Consider the following 14,472-nt stretch of genomic DNA (forward strand, 5'->3'; position numbering starts at 1 on the left):
TGCCCCAAGCTTTAAAAATCAAGGTAAAAAATAAATTGTTAATACTTTGTTAATTATATTGATCTTGACCATTTGTTTCATGGAAATTTAGGTACTAACTTGATTTTGACGAGAGATTTTCAATGTGTTTGGAACATGGGACGGTCCATCATACGTCATTATACAAATGGCGGGAATTTGTTTTTTTGTTTTCAAGTGTCCATCCATTTGTATAATAATATGTGAATTAACTGCCTATGTTTCGGGCACACTAAAAAATATTTCGATTTTGCATGTTGAAGTAAAAATATCGTTTACAAATCATACATCCCTAAAAAACTGAGATTCATATCTTTAAACACCAACTTAGAAGGGTTGTTCTAAATATAAAGAGTTGGGACTTTTATTTTATTTTATTATAATGTATTCTTATTTACGAGGAAGGGGAGTTGAACTTGATATGTATTAAGCTCAAGAAGCCCAGTCTTGAGTTCCTTTTGGGTTTCCGGGACAATCCATTCTTTTGGGTTATTTGGACTTTAGAGAAGCCCAATCTTGAACAGCATAACCATCTCTCCTAACTGGGAATGTAAAACCAGACTTGCATTCCAATTGATGCCCAAGGAAGAAAATCATTCGTCCCTGCGGAAGCAGACTCGTAGTTGTAATTACGTGTAATTCTCCGCATCGGGGTGAAAAATGGCAGTAAAAAATACTTGAGATCAAAATTGACTGTTAATAAACTCGAAGTTGCATGACTGCTTAAATTACAAGCATTTCTGGTATGAACTATAAGGTTATAGATTTCTATATGTTAACGGAAGTCAGCCCTCTCGAGGATAAAAGTAATAATTGCTAATATTTCTGTACATGGTGCTGTTTCGAGAATGTCCCCATTGAACTAGTCCCGGATTTTCTGAGAAAGGTATGATGGAAAACTAACCAGCAATGATATTGTCGTAGATTGCAACAGGAATCGACTGATGGACAAATCCTGGAGCCTAACCAGAAGCGTTTCTCCTTGCTGCATAGACACGATAAGCTGCCAGTCCGACAACAGCAGCAGCCGCCCCAACTGTAATTTGGTACAGCACATCTATAGTAAAGAATATTCACATAAGGTGTTGCATATACAAGCCAGAGAGAGTAAGCAAGAGAGAGGTGCAACGTACCTGAAACACACATAAGAGATCGATTAACAACTTGGAGATACTTCTTGCGGTTCCTCATAGCCTCAGTTTCAGGAATGCTCAAGTGAGGGTGCTCAGCTGCATTTACGATTTTATAAAACACATCATTCATAGTGCTCAACTTCATGCTCACACGAACAGGTGCCCCAATGCCCAATTCGTGACTTATCTGAAACAACAGAGTCGAAAATCATATATCAGCTTCATTCTTCCTCTATTAAATAATAGGCAACAAAAACCCAAGTTCATGTGCAGTTGATAATGCATTTCCCGCACATATGAAAATATGTGAAGTCAAAACAATTAAGACTTGTGTACCACAAGTGAATCTCGCACTGCCATTGGATATGCACCGAGATCATCCTTTGCAGCAATAAGGAGGCAGGGTACTCCATAGCCACTTTCTTCTCCTTGCTTAGCAACATCCACAAGGAGTTCTCTTGTTCTCTTCCATGAATGTTCGCTCGAACTAGAAAGTAAAAAACAGTGTCGCAACATATTATCAGAGACACAAATAAGACTTTAGGTATATTTAAGTTAATCAAGCAATGCCATAAGAAACATAAAACCAATAGAATTGCATGCTACATATAAAGATATACAAAATGAATGAATTATTTGTATGAATCTTATCATGGAAAGGTGTAAATTTTGATGTTGATCTTTTAAGTTCGATCAACTTTTCAGCGATCTTCCCCCATATGTTTGTGGTATACATATGAACCAACATTTGTCCACAAAAAAAGTAATTTGCAAACTCTGAACCAACCGAAACAAACAAAACCACCAAACCTTACATGAATTGGTTAATTCGGTTCAAACAAAAACCTCAATCAGTTTTGACATTGGGTCAAGCCCAGTGTGAAGCAAACCAAACCAAGTTAGTACCCCTATATAAAGAATCCCTTGAATGTTAAATTATATACATTTATGAGCATACCATGCGAAATTATTTTAAATCCTATTATCATGCCAGTAATATAGATTGGTAAACAACTATAAGAAGTAACGATCTCACGAAAGGAAAGCATAACATACATTACCATTACACTACATCTTGTGCAAAAGTGAGATAATAAATTCGATCGTTTTATTGAACAAAAGAAAACTGAATTACCTGTCATGGACAAATACAGCAACATCACAGGCTGTCAAAAAGGTCTTATCAGACAAATATGTTTTCACTTTGTCTTCTGGTATCTCTCTCAGTACAAGAGTCTTACACCCCTATAGCACAAGTCAAGAAATCAAATCATGGATAAATTTAGATCCATGATACTTAACTTCGTATAGTTGTCTGTTCATTTATTTTATTTGCCACACTTCCATTTAAACCAGGACTTCATTAAACTTGCTGTATTATCACAAAAACTATCTCAATGCAAAAAGTGTTATATATAATAGTACTCACCCCAATCTGGTTAACGACATTCACTGCATAACGCTCACCAGTAGGTATAGTCTCACTCTTTGAGAAAGGCCTGAGGTCAAAATTGGCAACAACAAATTAACAAAGCCAAATGAAAGAATAATCTAGTCACCACAAATATTTTCTAAAATAGAAGATAGAGCAGAGTCAAACAGGAAAGGGATAGCAGACACGGTGAGCTTTGTCTCAGTTTGAAAAGAAAAAAGAAGAGAAAATTGGGTAGTTTCAGGAGCAAAATAGTTCATTTGTGTAGAAGTATAACAGCATCTGAGAGCTAGGAAGTTATCACCCAATAAATTTTGTTATACCAAAGACTAAGAAAATGGGATTAGGTATGGAGGTACCCTTTCTCTTCGCATTTATGATATACGGAACTAATTAACTATGTTGAGTACAGTGAAGGGGGAAAGCCATACCTTCCTATGAATGAATTTAAAAGAGCGGATTTTCCTGCATTTTTAGGACCAAAAACGAAGCAGTTGAAAACATTTCTTTCTGTTTTTTGCTTTTTACGATCTACTGATCTTCTCCTAGTAACATGGATCGCTGAAGCAAGACTGCCATTGTATCCAACATATATCAAATTCGCCAAACTTTGCTTTGGATTTAACAGTGTCATGAGGGCCCACTGGAATCACAAAAAACAAAGATATAGTTACAATTTACAATTGGCTTAAGGAGATTCTTTAAACAAAGAAAAAAGGGAAACATGTATATCATCCAAAATAAACAAAAAAAAAATTCATGAAGAGCATATGTAAGCTAATTTAAACAGGGTAGCAATGAAAAAGAAGATACCTCAGACAAAAATGCATTAAGAGGTAAATTCCCTGATGCTGTTCTCTCTGCAGCATCCTCATAAGGAGCTTCACTCCAAGGACTGAAATTTCAGTTAACAGCATATTAAAAATCTATTTTTTGGAGAATAAATAGAAACCATGATAGGAACATACATTATTTTATCCACAAATAACAAAAGGGTAAAAGGAAAAAAGGTAGAAAAACATGGAGATAAATCAGGACTTCATGCAAGCTACAGTTACTTCAGGACTTCATGAATCCTAACAGCTGACCCCCCTTAGTGGGATAAGGCTTTGTTGTTGCTGGATGAAATTAACAACGCGTAGCTTGCAACACTATCACAATCAAAAGTATTGTATAAGAGAAAGACAGAAGCTTTAACATTTGGAGTGTGACATCCTGGCCATCTCTTACCATTCGCAAACTTAAACTCTTCACGAGAGAAATTAACCATGACTCCATATATTGAGGATCTTATTCTTATCCCAACACTCAAACATTTGGTTGTCATGTGAGGAACAGAAAATTTACCGCCCATTAAACAGAAAGTATAAACTCAAGCACACATCTATCAATTAACTTCCAATTATTACAGGAAACAGAGACGTACCCTTCTCAGCTGGCACAAGCAGCATAATATGCTGGCACCAAATAGAGTGGTTTCATTGAAAAAAAAAATAAGGGAACAACTAGGTATGCAATCCAACAGAATGCAATATATGTATATTGCAGTAAACTAAGGAACATATCCAATTAGCTGAACTCACTATTCTGGAGCAGTAGAAAACAGGTTATCAAGCTCACGTGGTTGAAGGGCTCCATCCTAGTTGACAAGGTACATTTGGAAATAAAATTACAGCATACTCATTAGCACAGTTACCATAGACAAAGCGTAAATCACATTGCAAAGGCATACAAGTATGGTGAGAATGGATATTAAGCATACATTATCATGATCATTTATACGAAAGATCCCCTTCAGGTGCTCAACAGCCTCATTCGTCAGCTCCATGCTCTGAAATATGACATTAAGAGTAAGTATTTCACATCCACCATTAAAACAAAGTATTAAGAAACGGTAGAAAATAAACACACTGGCAGAGACCGATACAACTGTCTATGACAAAACTTGCCCCAATACCTTTTAATTAACAAAACAGTGTAGCCAACACTAAAACCTTAAAATGATACGACTGAGCTATACCTGATCTGGAGAACGCTTGGATGGAAGTACGAGAATGTCTTCCCTGAGTTTTAGATCATCATCATATCCAAATTTTCTGAGGACAGACCAAGTTGTTTCAATATGTTCTCTCTCAATGAAAAGAGTATGAAGATAATAGAACCCCTCGGGGGTAAGACCAATATCATTGACACCTTCTGGTTTCCTCTCATGTACAACCCTTTTAACTCGCACAATTTCCTCGGGCTGTAGTGGAGCATTAAAACACTTAACCTGTTTGTGGCAGTTACATAACATCAAACTTCCAAATAAGTGGCTGAAAAATGACCACAAAGCACACGACATAAAGGAAATTAAAAAAAAAAAACCTGGAAATCATTCAGCTCCTCATCATTAAGGGCACCGTCCATGTCACGATCACAAAGAGTAAAAATCCGTTTCAAAGCTCTAATACATCGGGGTTGCAGACCTTGCGTTTCTTGATCAAACAACGGAGTTGTTGGATGAAGGACTGCCTTTGAAGCATAATAAAACACTTCGGGAACCTATACACATGTAAATTAAAATTGTTCAAACTTCAAGCTCCCTCGCCTTTATACAACGGTACAGAACGAAAAGCGTTTTGACATTTAAACAAACCTGAACTTGAGCGGATGCGGAACACTCAATGCAAGTCTGAATTTCTCTAAATTGATGCATGATTGGTGACATCACCTGCTCCATGCTCATCTGCTCCTGCGGATTTCGCAAATCTAACTTGCATCCAACCAGAATTACCGGCACCTTCACCTAATATTTTGTTCCACATTCCCATATTATTGATCGATTAATCAAAAATTAACAACTAAAACAATTTCATAGCACTAAACCACTTGAATAGTTGGATTATAAACCTCCAAGTGGCGAAGCTCGAGCAGCCAGTAAGTAGTGAGACGAGTGAGCGTCATCCGCTGATCGCAGGCGTACGTTAGCACCACCACATCCGCTCGCTTCAGTTCTTCGTTCCTCTTACTGCAATTCTCCAAGCTAAACACAAATACCAAGCAAATTCACATAAAAAATTTTGCTTTCTATTTTTTTCACGGAAAAAAATTAAATCGCAGTTTCAGTTTTTCCCTAATTCACAGTGTGTATATGCATATATATATATATATATATATATATATCTGTGTATGTGTAGCTGACCTGGAAGAGGTGTCGATGATGGTGAGTGGAACGAAATCTGGAAACATATCGGCGGCGAGGCGCGTTGGGGGAAGCACGGGAGGGACGTTGGGGTCGAACGCGTCGGTGGCCACGGCGGTAATCAAGGTCGACTTGCCGGTGCCGCGGTCGCCAGCGACGACGACTCGGACGCCGGTGCGTTGACCGGTGTACATAAGTGCTGACATGGCCAACGGGATGAGAGTCTTTTTTTTTTTTTAATTTTTTTTGTTTTTATGGTTGAAAGAATGAGAGAGTCGCGCGGTTTTTATATGTTGACAGTTGAACGAAGACGCGAGAACGACGACAGTTTGTAAGCTGTCGTTTTGATTGCTGGAGCTTTCAATTTTGCTTGGGGAGAAAGATTTGATTTGTAGATCTTAACCTAACTATTGGTTTACTAGAAGCGGAATTCGGGCGGGTTTTTATCAATTAGACGGGTTGAATAAACTAATTTTTGTTACCCTCCTTACATAGAAGTATCAACTATCCAGTTTAATTGATGACGAATTCGAATCTTAATTATAATTAATATGAGTTTTATTTTATATCAGACTATTTCATTCTTCTGGTTACGTTTTTTTATGAAAACCTACTTGTAGCCAACTAAATTCACATATGAAAGTATAGGAACTACGAGCACAAACACATTGTGTTTCGCAACCGAAACAAGTTCGACCTAAATTTTTTGTTTCTAATTTGACTAATTTGTTGTACATCAATATTCATCAACATAACATGACTCAATCTCATTGATCGGCATGATATCGGTAGCTACTGCGTTAGACTCGAATTTACTAAATATCCATGCATTTGAAAAAAAAGGCTGGGCTGGATTGAGGGGATTTTCAGATTTTAGTTTACACAAAACAGAGGCCCAATGACCTCGTACCAAAAGCCCAATACAAACCACATAGATTGCTCGTACCAAAAGCCCGCGTCGAGAGTCGAGAGTCTTGAGACTGAGACACAGAGATTAGTAGAGGCAACTGAGACTAGCGCGGTTCAGTAACGAAGATGTTAATTCGAACCCTGCGGAGCTCGATCGCCGCCGTCCGATACTTCTCGGCGGAAGCGCATGCGGTGACGAAGGCGGCAGCCTTCACCGCAGCGAAAAGCTCGAGCAGCGTCCGAGACACTCTGGGAAGGAGACTCCTGAGCCTGGTGTTCCCAAAACGCAGCGCCGTGATTACCATACGGAAATGGAAAGAAGAAGGGCACACGGTGCGCAAGTACGAACTCAATCGCATCGTTCGTGAGCTTCGCAAGCTCAAGCGGTACAAGCATGCCCTCGAGGTTGGTTTCTTTGACAAAAACGGTTGCGTTTTGTGCTCTGTATTTCCTAAAGTTTTGATCTTTTTGCTGTTGATTGGTTTTGCTTGGTTATGGGAAATGAGCAAAGCTTTAGAATTTATTGGTTTTGTGGGATTTCTGTGCATGTTTGAAGGTTCTTAAATATACTGAGTTTACAGGTTTTTTACTGGCAGTGGCAGGGTTGATGTAGTTGGTGAAATTTTTGTTAATTTTGTGGATGATTTTTAATTTACTAAGTTCCATTTGAAGGTGGGAAGTAATTGGATTGTGTTGAAGTTGGATGGTGAAGTGTAAATTAGGGTGCTTTTGGTGTGGTTGATGTGATGGTCTTTCGGATGCTGTTTTCGAAATTGTCCAGCTTAGTGTTTTTGTTTAGGCATTATGCATAGGCCAAGTATTGAGGAATTATACATGACTACCCGAGTAGGGTTTAGGGTTTAGGAATTATGCATAGACAAGTATTTAGGAATTTTTTTACAGTCCCGGTGCGCGAACTTTCAAGGATGCCTGCCATGGGGTAAATGAATGTGTGTGTGGAGTGATGGGAAAGTTTGTTTGAGAAAACCTACGTGGTAATGTGGCTAATGGGTAGTGAAATAGAGTCTGAAAGGGCTACTGTCTTCTATTCTCGTTCATGGGACTGATATAAATTTCAGCCAACTCTTGTGAACATGATATTTAAGGTTGTAAAAAGAATGGTTGTGGAAGTACATATGTATTCTTTCGCAATCGCAACTTGGTAAACATTTGGTGTGGTAACTGTGGGCTTTTGACTGCCTTTCTACCTTCCATTTCTCGTTTTTTTTTTTTTTTTTTTTTTTAAATCTAGTCTTCTGGACTTTGGCTGCTTTAATCTAATCACCAGGATACCGAATAGTTTGATCTTTGATGACTTATTGAGCTTTTCAGGAAGCTGTTTCCTTTTCATCTGGCCTGATGTACTAATATATAACATTGTTTATGCAGGTATGTGAATGGATGACACTACAACAAGATTTGACGCTAGTATCAGGTGATTACGCCGTTCACTTAGACTTGATTGCAAAAGTTCGGGGCATGAATAGTGCAGAAAAGTTTTTCGAGGATCTTCCTCTTCAAATGACAGACCGTGCCACCTGTACAGCTCTGCTGCATACCTATGTCCAGAATAAAGTGACTGACAAAGCGGAAGCTCTGATAGCCAAGATGTCAGAGTGTGGTTTCATGAAGCATCCCCTTGCTTATAACCACATGTTATCTCTGTACATTTCCAATGGGCAATTAGACAGGGTTCCAGAACTAATTCAAGAGTTGAAGAGTAATACGTCGCCAGATGTTGTTACTTACAATCTATGGTTAACCGTGTGTGCATCACAAAATGATGTTGAAACTGCAGAAAGAGTTTTCCTTGAACTAAAGAAGGCAAAGATAAATCCTGACTGGGTCACATGTAGCACGTTAACCAACTTGTATATAAAAAATTCACTGACCGAAAAAGCAGCGGTTACCTTGAAGGAGATGGAGAACTTGGTATCTCAGAAAAATCGAGTCGCATATTCATCCCTGCTCAGCCTGCATACAAACATTGGCGATAAGGAAGGTGTTCGGCGAATCTGGAAAAAAGTAAAATCATTGTTCCCCAAAATGAATGATGCTGAGTATACATGTATGCTGTCTTCGCTTGTGAAACTCAAGCAGTTTGAAGAAGCTGAGAAACTCTATACTGAATGGGAGTCTGTTTCAGGTACTCATGATCCTAGGGTGTCAAATATACTTCTTGCAGCGTACATCAACGAAGACCAAATGAGAAGGGCTGAAACCTTTCATAATCGGATGGTGCAAAATGGCATAAAGCCATGTTATAGTACTTGGGAGCTTCTTACATGGGGTTATTTGAAACAAAAACATACGGAAAAAGTGCTAGAGTATTTCAAGAAAGCTGTTGGTAGTGTGAAGAGATGGGATCCTGACAAACGGTTGATTGGGGAAGTATTTAACAGGCTCAACGAGGAAGGCGATATTCAAGGGGCTGAGGAACTGTTGGTTTTTCTTCGGAATGCTGGTCATGTGACCACTGAGATATATAATTCTCTTTTAAGAATTTATGCAGAAGCTGGTAAAATGCCACTTATAATTGCAGAAAGGATGGAGAAGGACAATGTTCAGTTGGATGACGAGACTCGTAAGCTCATAAAGATCACTAGCAAAATGTGCGTGAGTGACATTTCTAGCATATGTTCTTGAATGTAAGTGCTTGACGAAACTTCCAGAAAACTAGTAGAAATTAGTTCTTTCAGTTAAAGGTTTTGTAGCCATGATGGTAAACTCTTAAGATTTTCAAGTTATATAGATTGCATTTGTTTTCTTGATCATTCAAGCTGACTGCTTATGTTCGTTGGATTAACAAGCGGGCGATGTTTAGAATACAATCAAGAAAGAACACACCGTTGTTCTGAAATCAAATCTATGTATAGGTTCTAATTTTGTGTTTTCGCTGAAAAGTTTTCGGGCAGAAAGTTGTGCAGTTCACCTAATGGAATTCAAACAGTTTCTGGTTCAACAAGCAGTTTATTAGCACTTGGGTCAATGATGTTTTACAGAGTATATTGGATTGCCTCAGTGAAGCTCTAGGTCTTCCTTGACCCGCCAAACCCAACTGAACTGCCAGTTCTGTTGACCTAAAACTGGTTCCGAGTTATGAGCACTTTACAGTTCTAGATAACATTATCCCTATCATTTTCATTATTTGTTTCTAGCACTTGCACTCAACTTTTTGCACCTCTGTGGGTTGGGGTTGACCTACTTTCTTATTTGGTTGGATTCTTATAGAGTTGATGATATTTCAACCAAAAAGATTATAAGAAAGGGTGCATTTTGCTCGCCACCCTAAAATAGTGGTGAGCATCGTTAATACATTGATTGTCGTTAGATGACTGCGATTTAATCTATCTACTACGCAAATTTTGACAGTTAAACTTATTTAATTGCAATTAATACGGTAATGATGATTACCACTTAAGAGTGGTGAACAACAATATTTCTATAATGGTGCATGATATTGATATGGCTATCTAACCCGAGGGGGTTAAGCCAAGAGTTTGATTCCGTATAATATAGGTCTAGGGTTCGTTTCTCTCCAAGCCGGAAAAATGGCTATATTCAATGTTAACATAAGATGATTATGTACAACTGAATCATTTGAGCTTATTTCTTATTGTATAAGTATAAAGTTTTCACTTTAGGAAATTGAATTATAGATACCAATTAAAACCCTTGAACTCAAAATCTTACGTTTTCTTTTCAAAATACGATATTCTAAACTATTTTAGTCAATGAAGGGGGTGATTCTAACTGAGAACAAGCGAGCAGCCTGTAAGATGCCCTGACCAACTAATCTAAAAATAAATATTTAAGTGCATGGTTTTGCCATCCTAACCTTACATCACACACACTTATTTATTTGCACCTTGATGTGTTTTCAAAGTGACATATACCAAAGCTTGGTTCCCAGTAATTATCATGGAGCAATAAGATGATCTATGCAAAACCTAACTTTTTTGCTTATGTATCAAAACGTGGGACCCTCCTTTCCTAAACCATACTTAATGCGGCAGTGTAGGTAAGGTAGATAAGAAGATTTGGGCACTTGCCCCATATGGCAGGAAGACTTTGCTTTTGACTGTTGTTTGTTTTAGTGGATGATTACAAGTTTCAAGGAAATATATAAAATGTTTATATGTTTGTCTTTGTCCACGTCCACATCCACGTCTATTATGCAGGATGAATTTACTGAAATGCCCCTTCATAATTAAACTAGCAGAACAATAATTTTGATATATTTGGCTACTTGTCAGACCAGTTTTCGTTGTACAAAATGACCTTTAGGCCCTTGCATTTCTAATTTTGGAGCGGTGATCTCGGTTATATTTGTTAGGGTCCATGGTTTAATGGATATTATAGTTGACCTTGATTGAAAATAAAATAAAATAAGGGAAGTTGATCAACAACATAAGATCATGTCGAATTTGAATCTAAAAGAAGCATTCAGTCAACAACATAAGTTTAATACGCAAGTAAATCTAAATCCTATCGTTAAGATTCAGTTATGTAAAGATAATAACTCATAACTTTTCAAAATTCCAATCATGAGTGAATTGAGTTTGAGAAATATTTTTAGTGTGATCGGAATACAGACACATGTTTTATATGTCATTATATGAGTTGAGGGACGCTTAAAAAGAAAATCCTCTATTTTTTTTTAATGACGTATAATGTACCGTCCGTATTCCAGGTACATTAAAAAATCTCTCGGCTCTGCTATGATCCGGAACAATCTTTTGGTGTGAACATCATGAGGGATTACTAGACTATCTGTCCAGTCATATCATAACACATATTGTTAATATGTTTGTCCCATCATTACTATGAAGATCAACCTTAACCGCAAAAGGTATATGACCAAAAATGTTTATATGTTTGTCTTTGTACCATTATGCCTGAAATATATGATGTTTTCTTCTGCTATGTGTTGTGGTTGAAGAAATACAATAAAAGCATTAAATATGTTGATGTTTCTCGAAGAATTAGGATGACATTTTGACATTTCTATGCGTAAACACCAAGAAATATATGGTATCTTGTGCAAAATGAAATAGTACAAACTAGCAAAAGATGATGAGCCAGACATTAGATAACATCTTATTGACAAAGTGGTAGAGCGGTCGGCTGTTAATTGACTGATCATAAGTTCAAATCCTACTTGGGAAGATTTGATTGATTTCGAATTCTTTAGTTCGAAATGAAAGGTTTTGCTTTGAGAAAACCTAAAACTCCAAATCTACATGTACCTGAAACCCCCAATTTTTTATTTTTTTATTTTTTTTATACAAAACGATCTGAACCCACCCCTCCAAAAATAAAAATTTGAAATAGCAGATGAACTTGCGAAGACAAGAGTGAGTTTTCTGAACTCTTCGGCGATCCTGAACGAGGTTTTTTTAAAAGCGATGAAGAGGGCTTTTGTTTTTGAAAGTGTGGAGTGTGTGAAGGCTTTATGGGAAGTTAAAATGGCTTCATTAAGCCCCTTCCTTAAAATGGCTTCATTAAGCCCCTTACTATTACGATCCAGTGGTATACTTCTTTCCTTGTAAATGAGAGGTCTTATATTCGATTCTCACCTAAGACAAGTTTGAACCACATTATTGCTAGGCTAAGTCCACCCCTCTTCCCCATAGATAATAAGGTTTGTTCATAAAAAAATGGCTTTATTAAGATATTTTTTTATTTAGAATATAAATGTGAGGAGTTTTTAGTATGTAGAGTATTCTCTAATTCTGTATTAAATAGTAAAGACGAGATGAGGGCAGGGAAAATTTTTAATTTAATTAAAAGCAATTTTCCCCACATGAAAGACTCCTATTTGGCTATGACATATGGTGATTTTCTCTCTCTAAAATTTGGTTCTGTTTCCTGCGAGAGGAAAGAGAGAGTGCGAGAGTATTTAGTTGCGTTGCAGGTCAGAAGTTGGCACCACAAGTATTTAGTTGCGTTGCAGGTTAGAAGTTAACTCAATCGCAACTCTCAACGCTTTCTCCCTCTCTCTCTCTCTATTGTATTTCTGTGTCTGTATATTCCATGGCTGCTCATGAAGAAGGAGAGATTTGTTTTGAAGAAGGAATGTTGTGGCTGCCGTCACAAGTTTTGGATGAAGCAATATGTGACACAAAGGTTTCTCTCTCTCTTCTCTCTCATATTTCTACTCTCTTTTTCGTTCGGTGAAATGATAGCGGTTTTATTCAGCTATATCTCTTCTTGTTCTAAGTACAGAATTTGATATTTAATTTCTAGGTTTTTTATCCATCATTGTTCCGAATTTATTAAAATTTGATTTATCTTATAATTTGCAGGCAAATTCGAGGCTCCATGCAAAACACCATCACCACCACCACAATGATCATTTGGTGCGTACTCTTTCTGCCTTCACTTTCGTTTTCTTTCTGTCCATCGATGGTGATTTTGTATGTTTTGACGTGTACGAATTGGTTTATTAGTTTTAGCATGGCAGTGTTTCTTTCATTCGCTCGTACGAGTCATTTCTTCCTTCCTGCAATCCACGGTTTTACATATACATGTAAATAGTTTAATAAAAACAGCAAAATAAAAGTTTCTGCACAAACGTGAAACGGTGATTGATAGAGAAAATGAAAATAGTTACTTTCGAGGATTGAGCGAAGTATTTTCTGCATTAGAATATCATGGGTTGATGGGATTTTTTTGCTTGAATTTTGGAGATTTTGTTTACTGGCCAGGTTCCGACATTCTTGACATGGTTTGGGGAATAGGAGGTAGGATTTTCATAGATAAACTATTTCAGCTTCATCTGACAACTATCGTGTGATTCAATAGCGCTAGAAATTAAACCGAAGACGTACCATGTGGACTACGGGCCTGAAATTCGTCTCCAACCACTGAGTCCTTCTGTGTTGGCTATATTAGTGTTTGTGTTTGATTGTATAACATGTAATTAACGATTACCTACTCACGAGACTACATAATATATTACTCAACTGTCACGTTTAGGTTTTGTACTGGTCCACCTAATCTTTCTAATTGTTAGTTAATTTTGTCAATCTTATTTTGCAACCAATTAACTTTAAAGCATAGTTTGATCTTAGAGAAAAAGAAATTTAGTTGGAAAATTTTAGCTGAAGGAGTGTTTTGGGAGAGTCATTAATTTAGAGTTGTGATCAAGGGAAGGTTTCTTCGAAACTTGTCAATGCATGGCTTGGGTATTAAGTAAAATATTTCAAAATTAGTGCATTGAAATTAAACAAATAAATTCTTTTGGTGTATTTTTTGGTACCGAAAAGTTTAGAGGAGGGGAGGCTACCTCATCCCAAGGGCAGGGTATAATACAATTCTCTTTGAGAACTTACGGATGAGTTTTAGCCAATTTTTTGGTTTTTACATACCACCCATCAAGAGAGATTGCCGGCAACATGACTTGAACCTAGGCCTTAGTATAACGAAATAACGATCCTTACCAACTCAACCAATTTTGTTGACCTGTTGGTGTTTATTTTACTAATGAGAGGAGATTCAAAATTTCGATCTCGGACTTGAATGCAGTAGTACTATTGTATATTCGTATATATTTTGTTTGACTAAGACAATTTGTGAATTGCAGAATTCAATATCTAGCTCAATGAGACCACATCATAGACCAAAAGTCCATGTGAATTGGTCATCCGGAGGACCTGGAATGCAAGCCATTTTCCTGGATTCTAGCCAAAAATCATGTGGCACGGGCGTTTTTCTTCCACAACGAGCAGGCACCCACTTCCACAGAACCAAAAAACCAGGTATGTAGGTAACCCTAATTTCGGATTAGATTT

General features: G+C 37.3%; 2 protein-coding genes and 1 long non-coding RNA gene across 5 annotated transcripts in view; 2 read left to right on the top strand and 1 right to left on the bottom strand.

Moving 5' to 3' along the window:
- Positions 1 to 250: 250 nt before the first annotated feature.
- On the bottom strand, positions 251 to 6,034 carry LOC137715327 (mitochondrial Rho GTPase 2-like). 3 transcript variants are annotated; one of them, XR_011065560.1, is made up of 15 exons: positions 5,768 to 6,034; positions 5,476 to 5,608; positions 5,222 to 5,371; positions 4,951 to 5,127; positions 4,604 to 4,855; positions 4,346 to 4,414; positions 4,167 to 4,222; positions 3,397 to 3,478; positions 3,015 to 3,226; positions 2,581 to 2,650; positions 2,287 to 2,396; positions 1,488 to 1,638; positions 1,152 to 1,338; positions 923 to 1,075; positions 251 to 621 (listed from the first exon to the last, which is right to left on the bottom strand). XR_011065560.1 is itself a non-coding variant. In XM_068454614.1 (14 exons), the coding sequence occupies exons 1-14, from the start codon at positions 5,971 to 5,973 to the stop codon at positions 981 to 983; spliced, it is 1,929 nt and encodes a 642-aa protein (XP_068310715.1). In that variant the 5' UTR covers positions 5,974 to 6,034; the 3' UTR covers positions 693 to 980. The 3 variants fall into 3 exon arrangements, 2 of the variants coding, with proteins under 2 accessions (XP_068310715.1, XP_068310714.1); XM_068454614.1 differs by lacking the exon at positions 251 to 621 and having other exon boundaries at positions 693 to 1,054; XM_068454613.1 differs by lacking the exon at positions 251 to 621 and having other exon boundaries at positions 693 to 1,075.
- A 707-nt stretch (positions 6,035 to 6,741) lies between these two features.
- On the top strand, positions 6,742 to 9,450 carry LOC137716245 (pentatricopeptide repeat-containing protein At4g02820, mitochondrial). Its single transcript, XM_068455670.1, has 2 exons — positions 6,742 to 7,081; positions 8,066 to 9,450. The coding sequence occupies exons 1-2, from the start codon at positions 6,803 to 6,805 to the stop codon at positions 9,320 to 9,322; spliced, it is 1,536 nt and encodes a 511-aa protein (XP_068311771.1). The 5' UTR covers positions 6,742 to 6,802; the 3' UTR covers positions 9,323 to 9,450.
- Positions 9,451 to 12,983: 3,533 nt separating this feature from the next.
- The window catches only part of LOC137715093 (uncharacterized), a 1,678-nt gene continuing 189 nt past the window's right edge, over positions 12,984 to 14,472 (top strand). The window contains exons 1-2 of the long non-coding RNA XR_011065514.1: positions 12,984 to 13,038; positions 14,265 to 14,439. This is a non-coding gene — a long non-coding RNA (uncharacterized lncRNA). The remainder of the gene's footprint in view (positions 13,039 to 14,264; positions 14,440 to 14,472) is intronic.

Source organism: Pyrus communis, chromosome 14 (assembly GCF_963583255.1).
Source record: "Pyrus communis chromosome 14, drPyrComm1.1, whole genome shotgun sequence".
NCBI lineage: Eukaryota > Viridiplantae > Streptophyta > Magnoliopsida > Rosales > Rosaceae > Pyrus > Pyrus communis.

What these genes read in the sequence shown, in the direction of transcription:
- LOC137716245 (XM_068455670.1), top strand. Translation starts at nt 6,803, where the DNA reads ATGTTAATTCGAACCCTGCGGAGCTCGATCGCCGCCGTCCGATACTTC. An exon ending in GGTACAAGCATGCCCTCGAG is followed by an intron (nt 7,082 to 8,065) that starts GTTGGTTTCTTT and finishes TTGTTTATGCAG; the next exon opens with GTATGTGAATGGATGACACT.
- LOC137715327 (XM_068454613.1), bottom strand. Translation starts at nt 5,973, where the DNA reads ATGTCAGCACTTATGTACACCGGTCAACGCACCGGCGTCCGAGTCGTC. An exon ending in TTTTCTACTGCTCCAGAATA is followed by an intron (nt 3,479 to 4,166) that starts GTGAGTTCAGCT and finishes CTGAAATTTCAG; the next exon opens with TCCTTGGAGTGAAGCTCCTT. An exon ending in ATCTCTTATGTGTGTTTCAG is followed by an intron (nt 1,076 to 1,151) that starts GTACGTTGCACC and finishes TCTTTACTATAG; the next exon opens with ATGTGCTGTACCAAATTACA.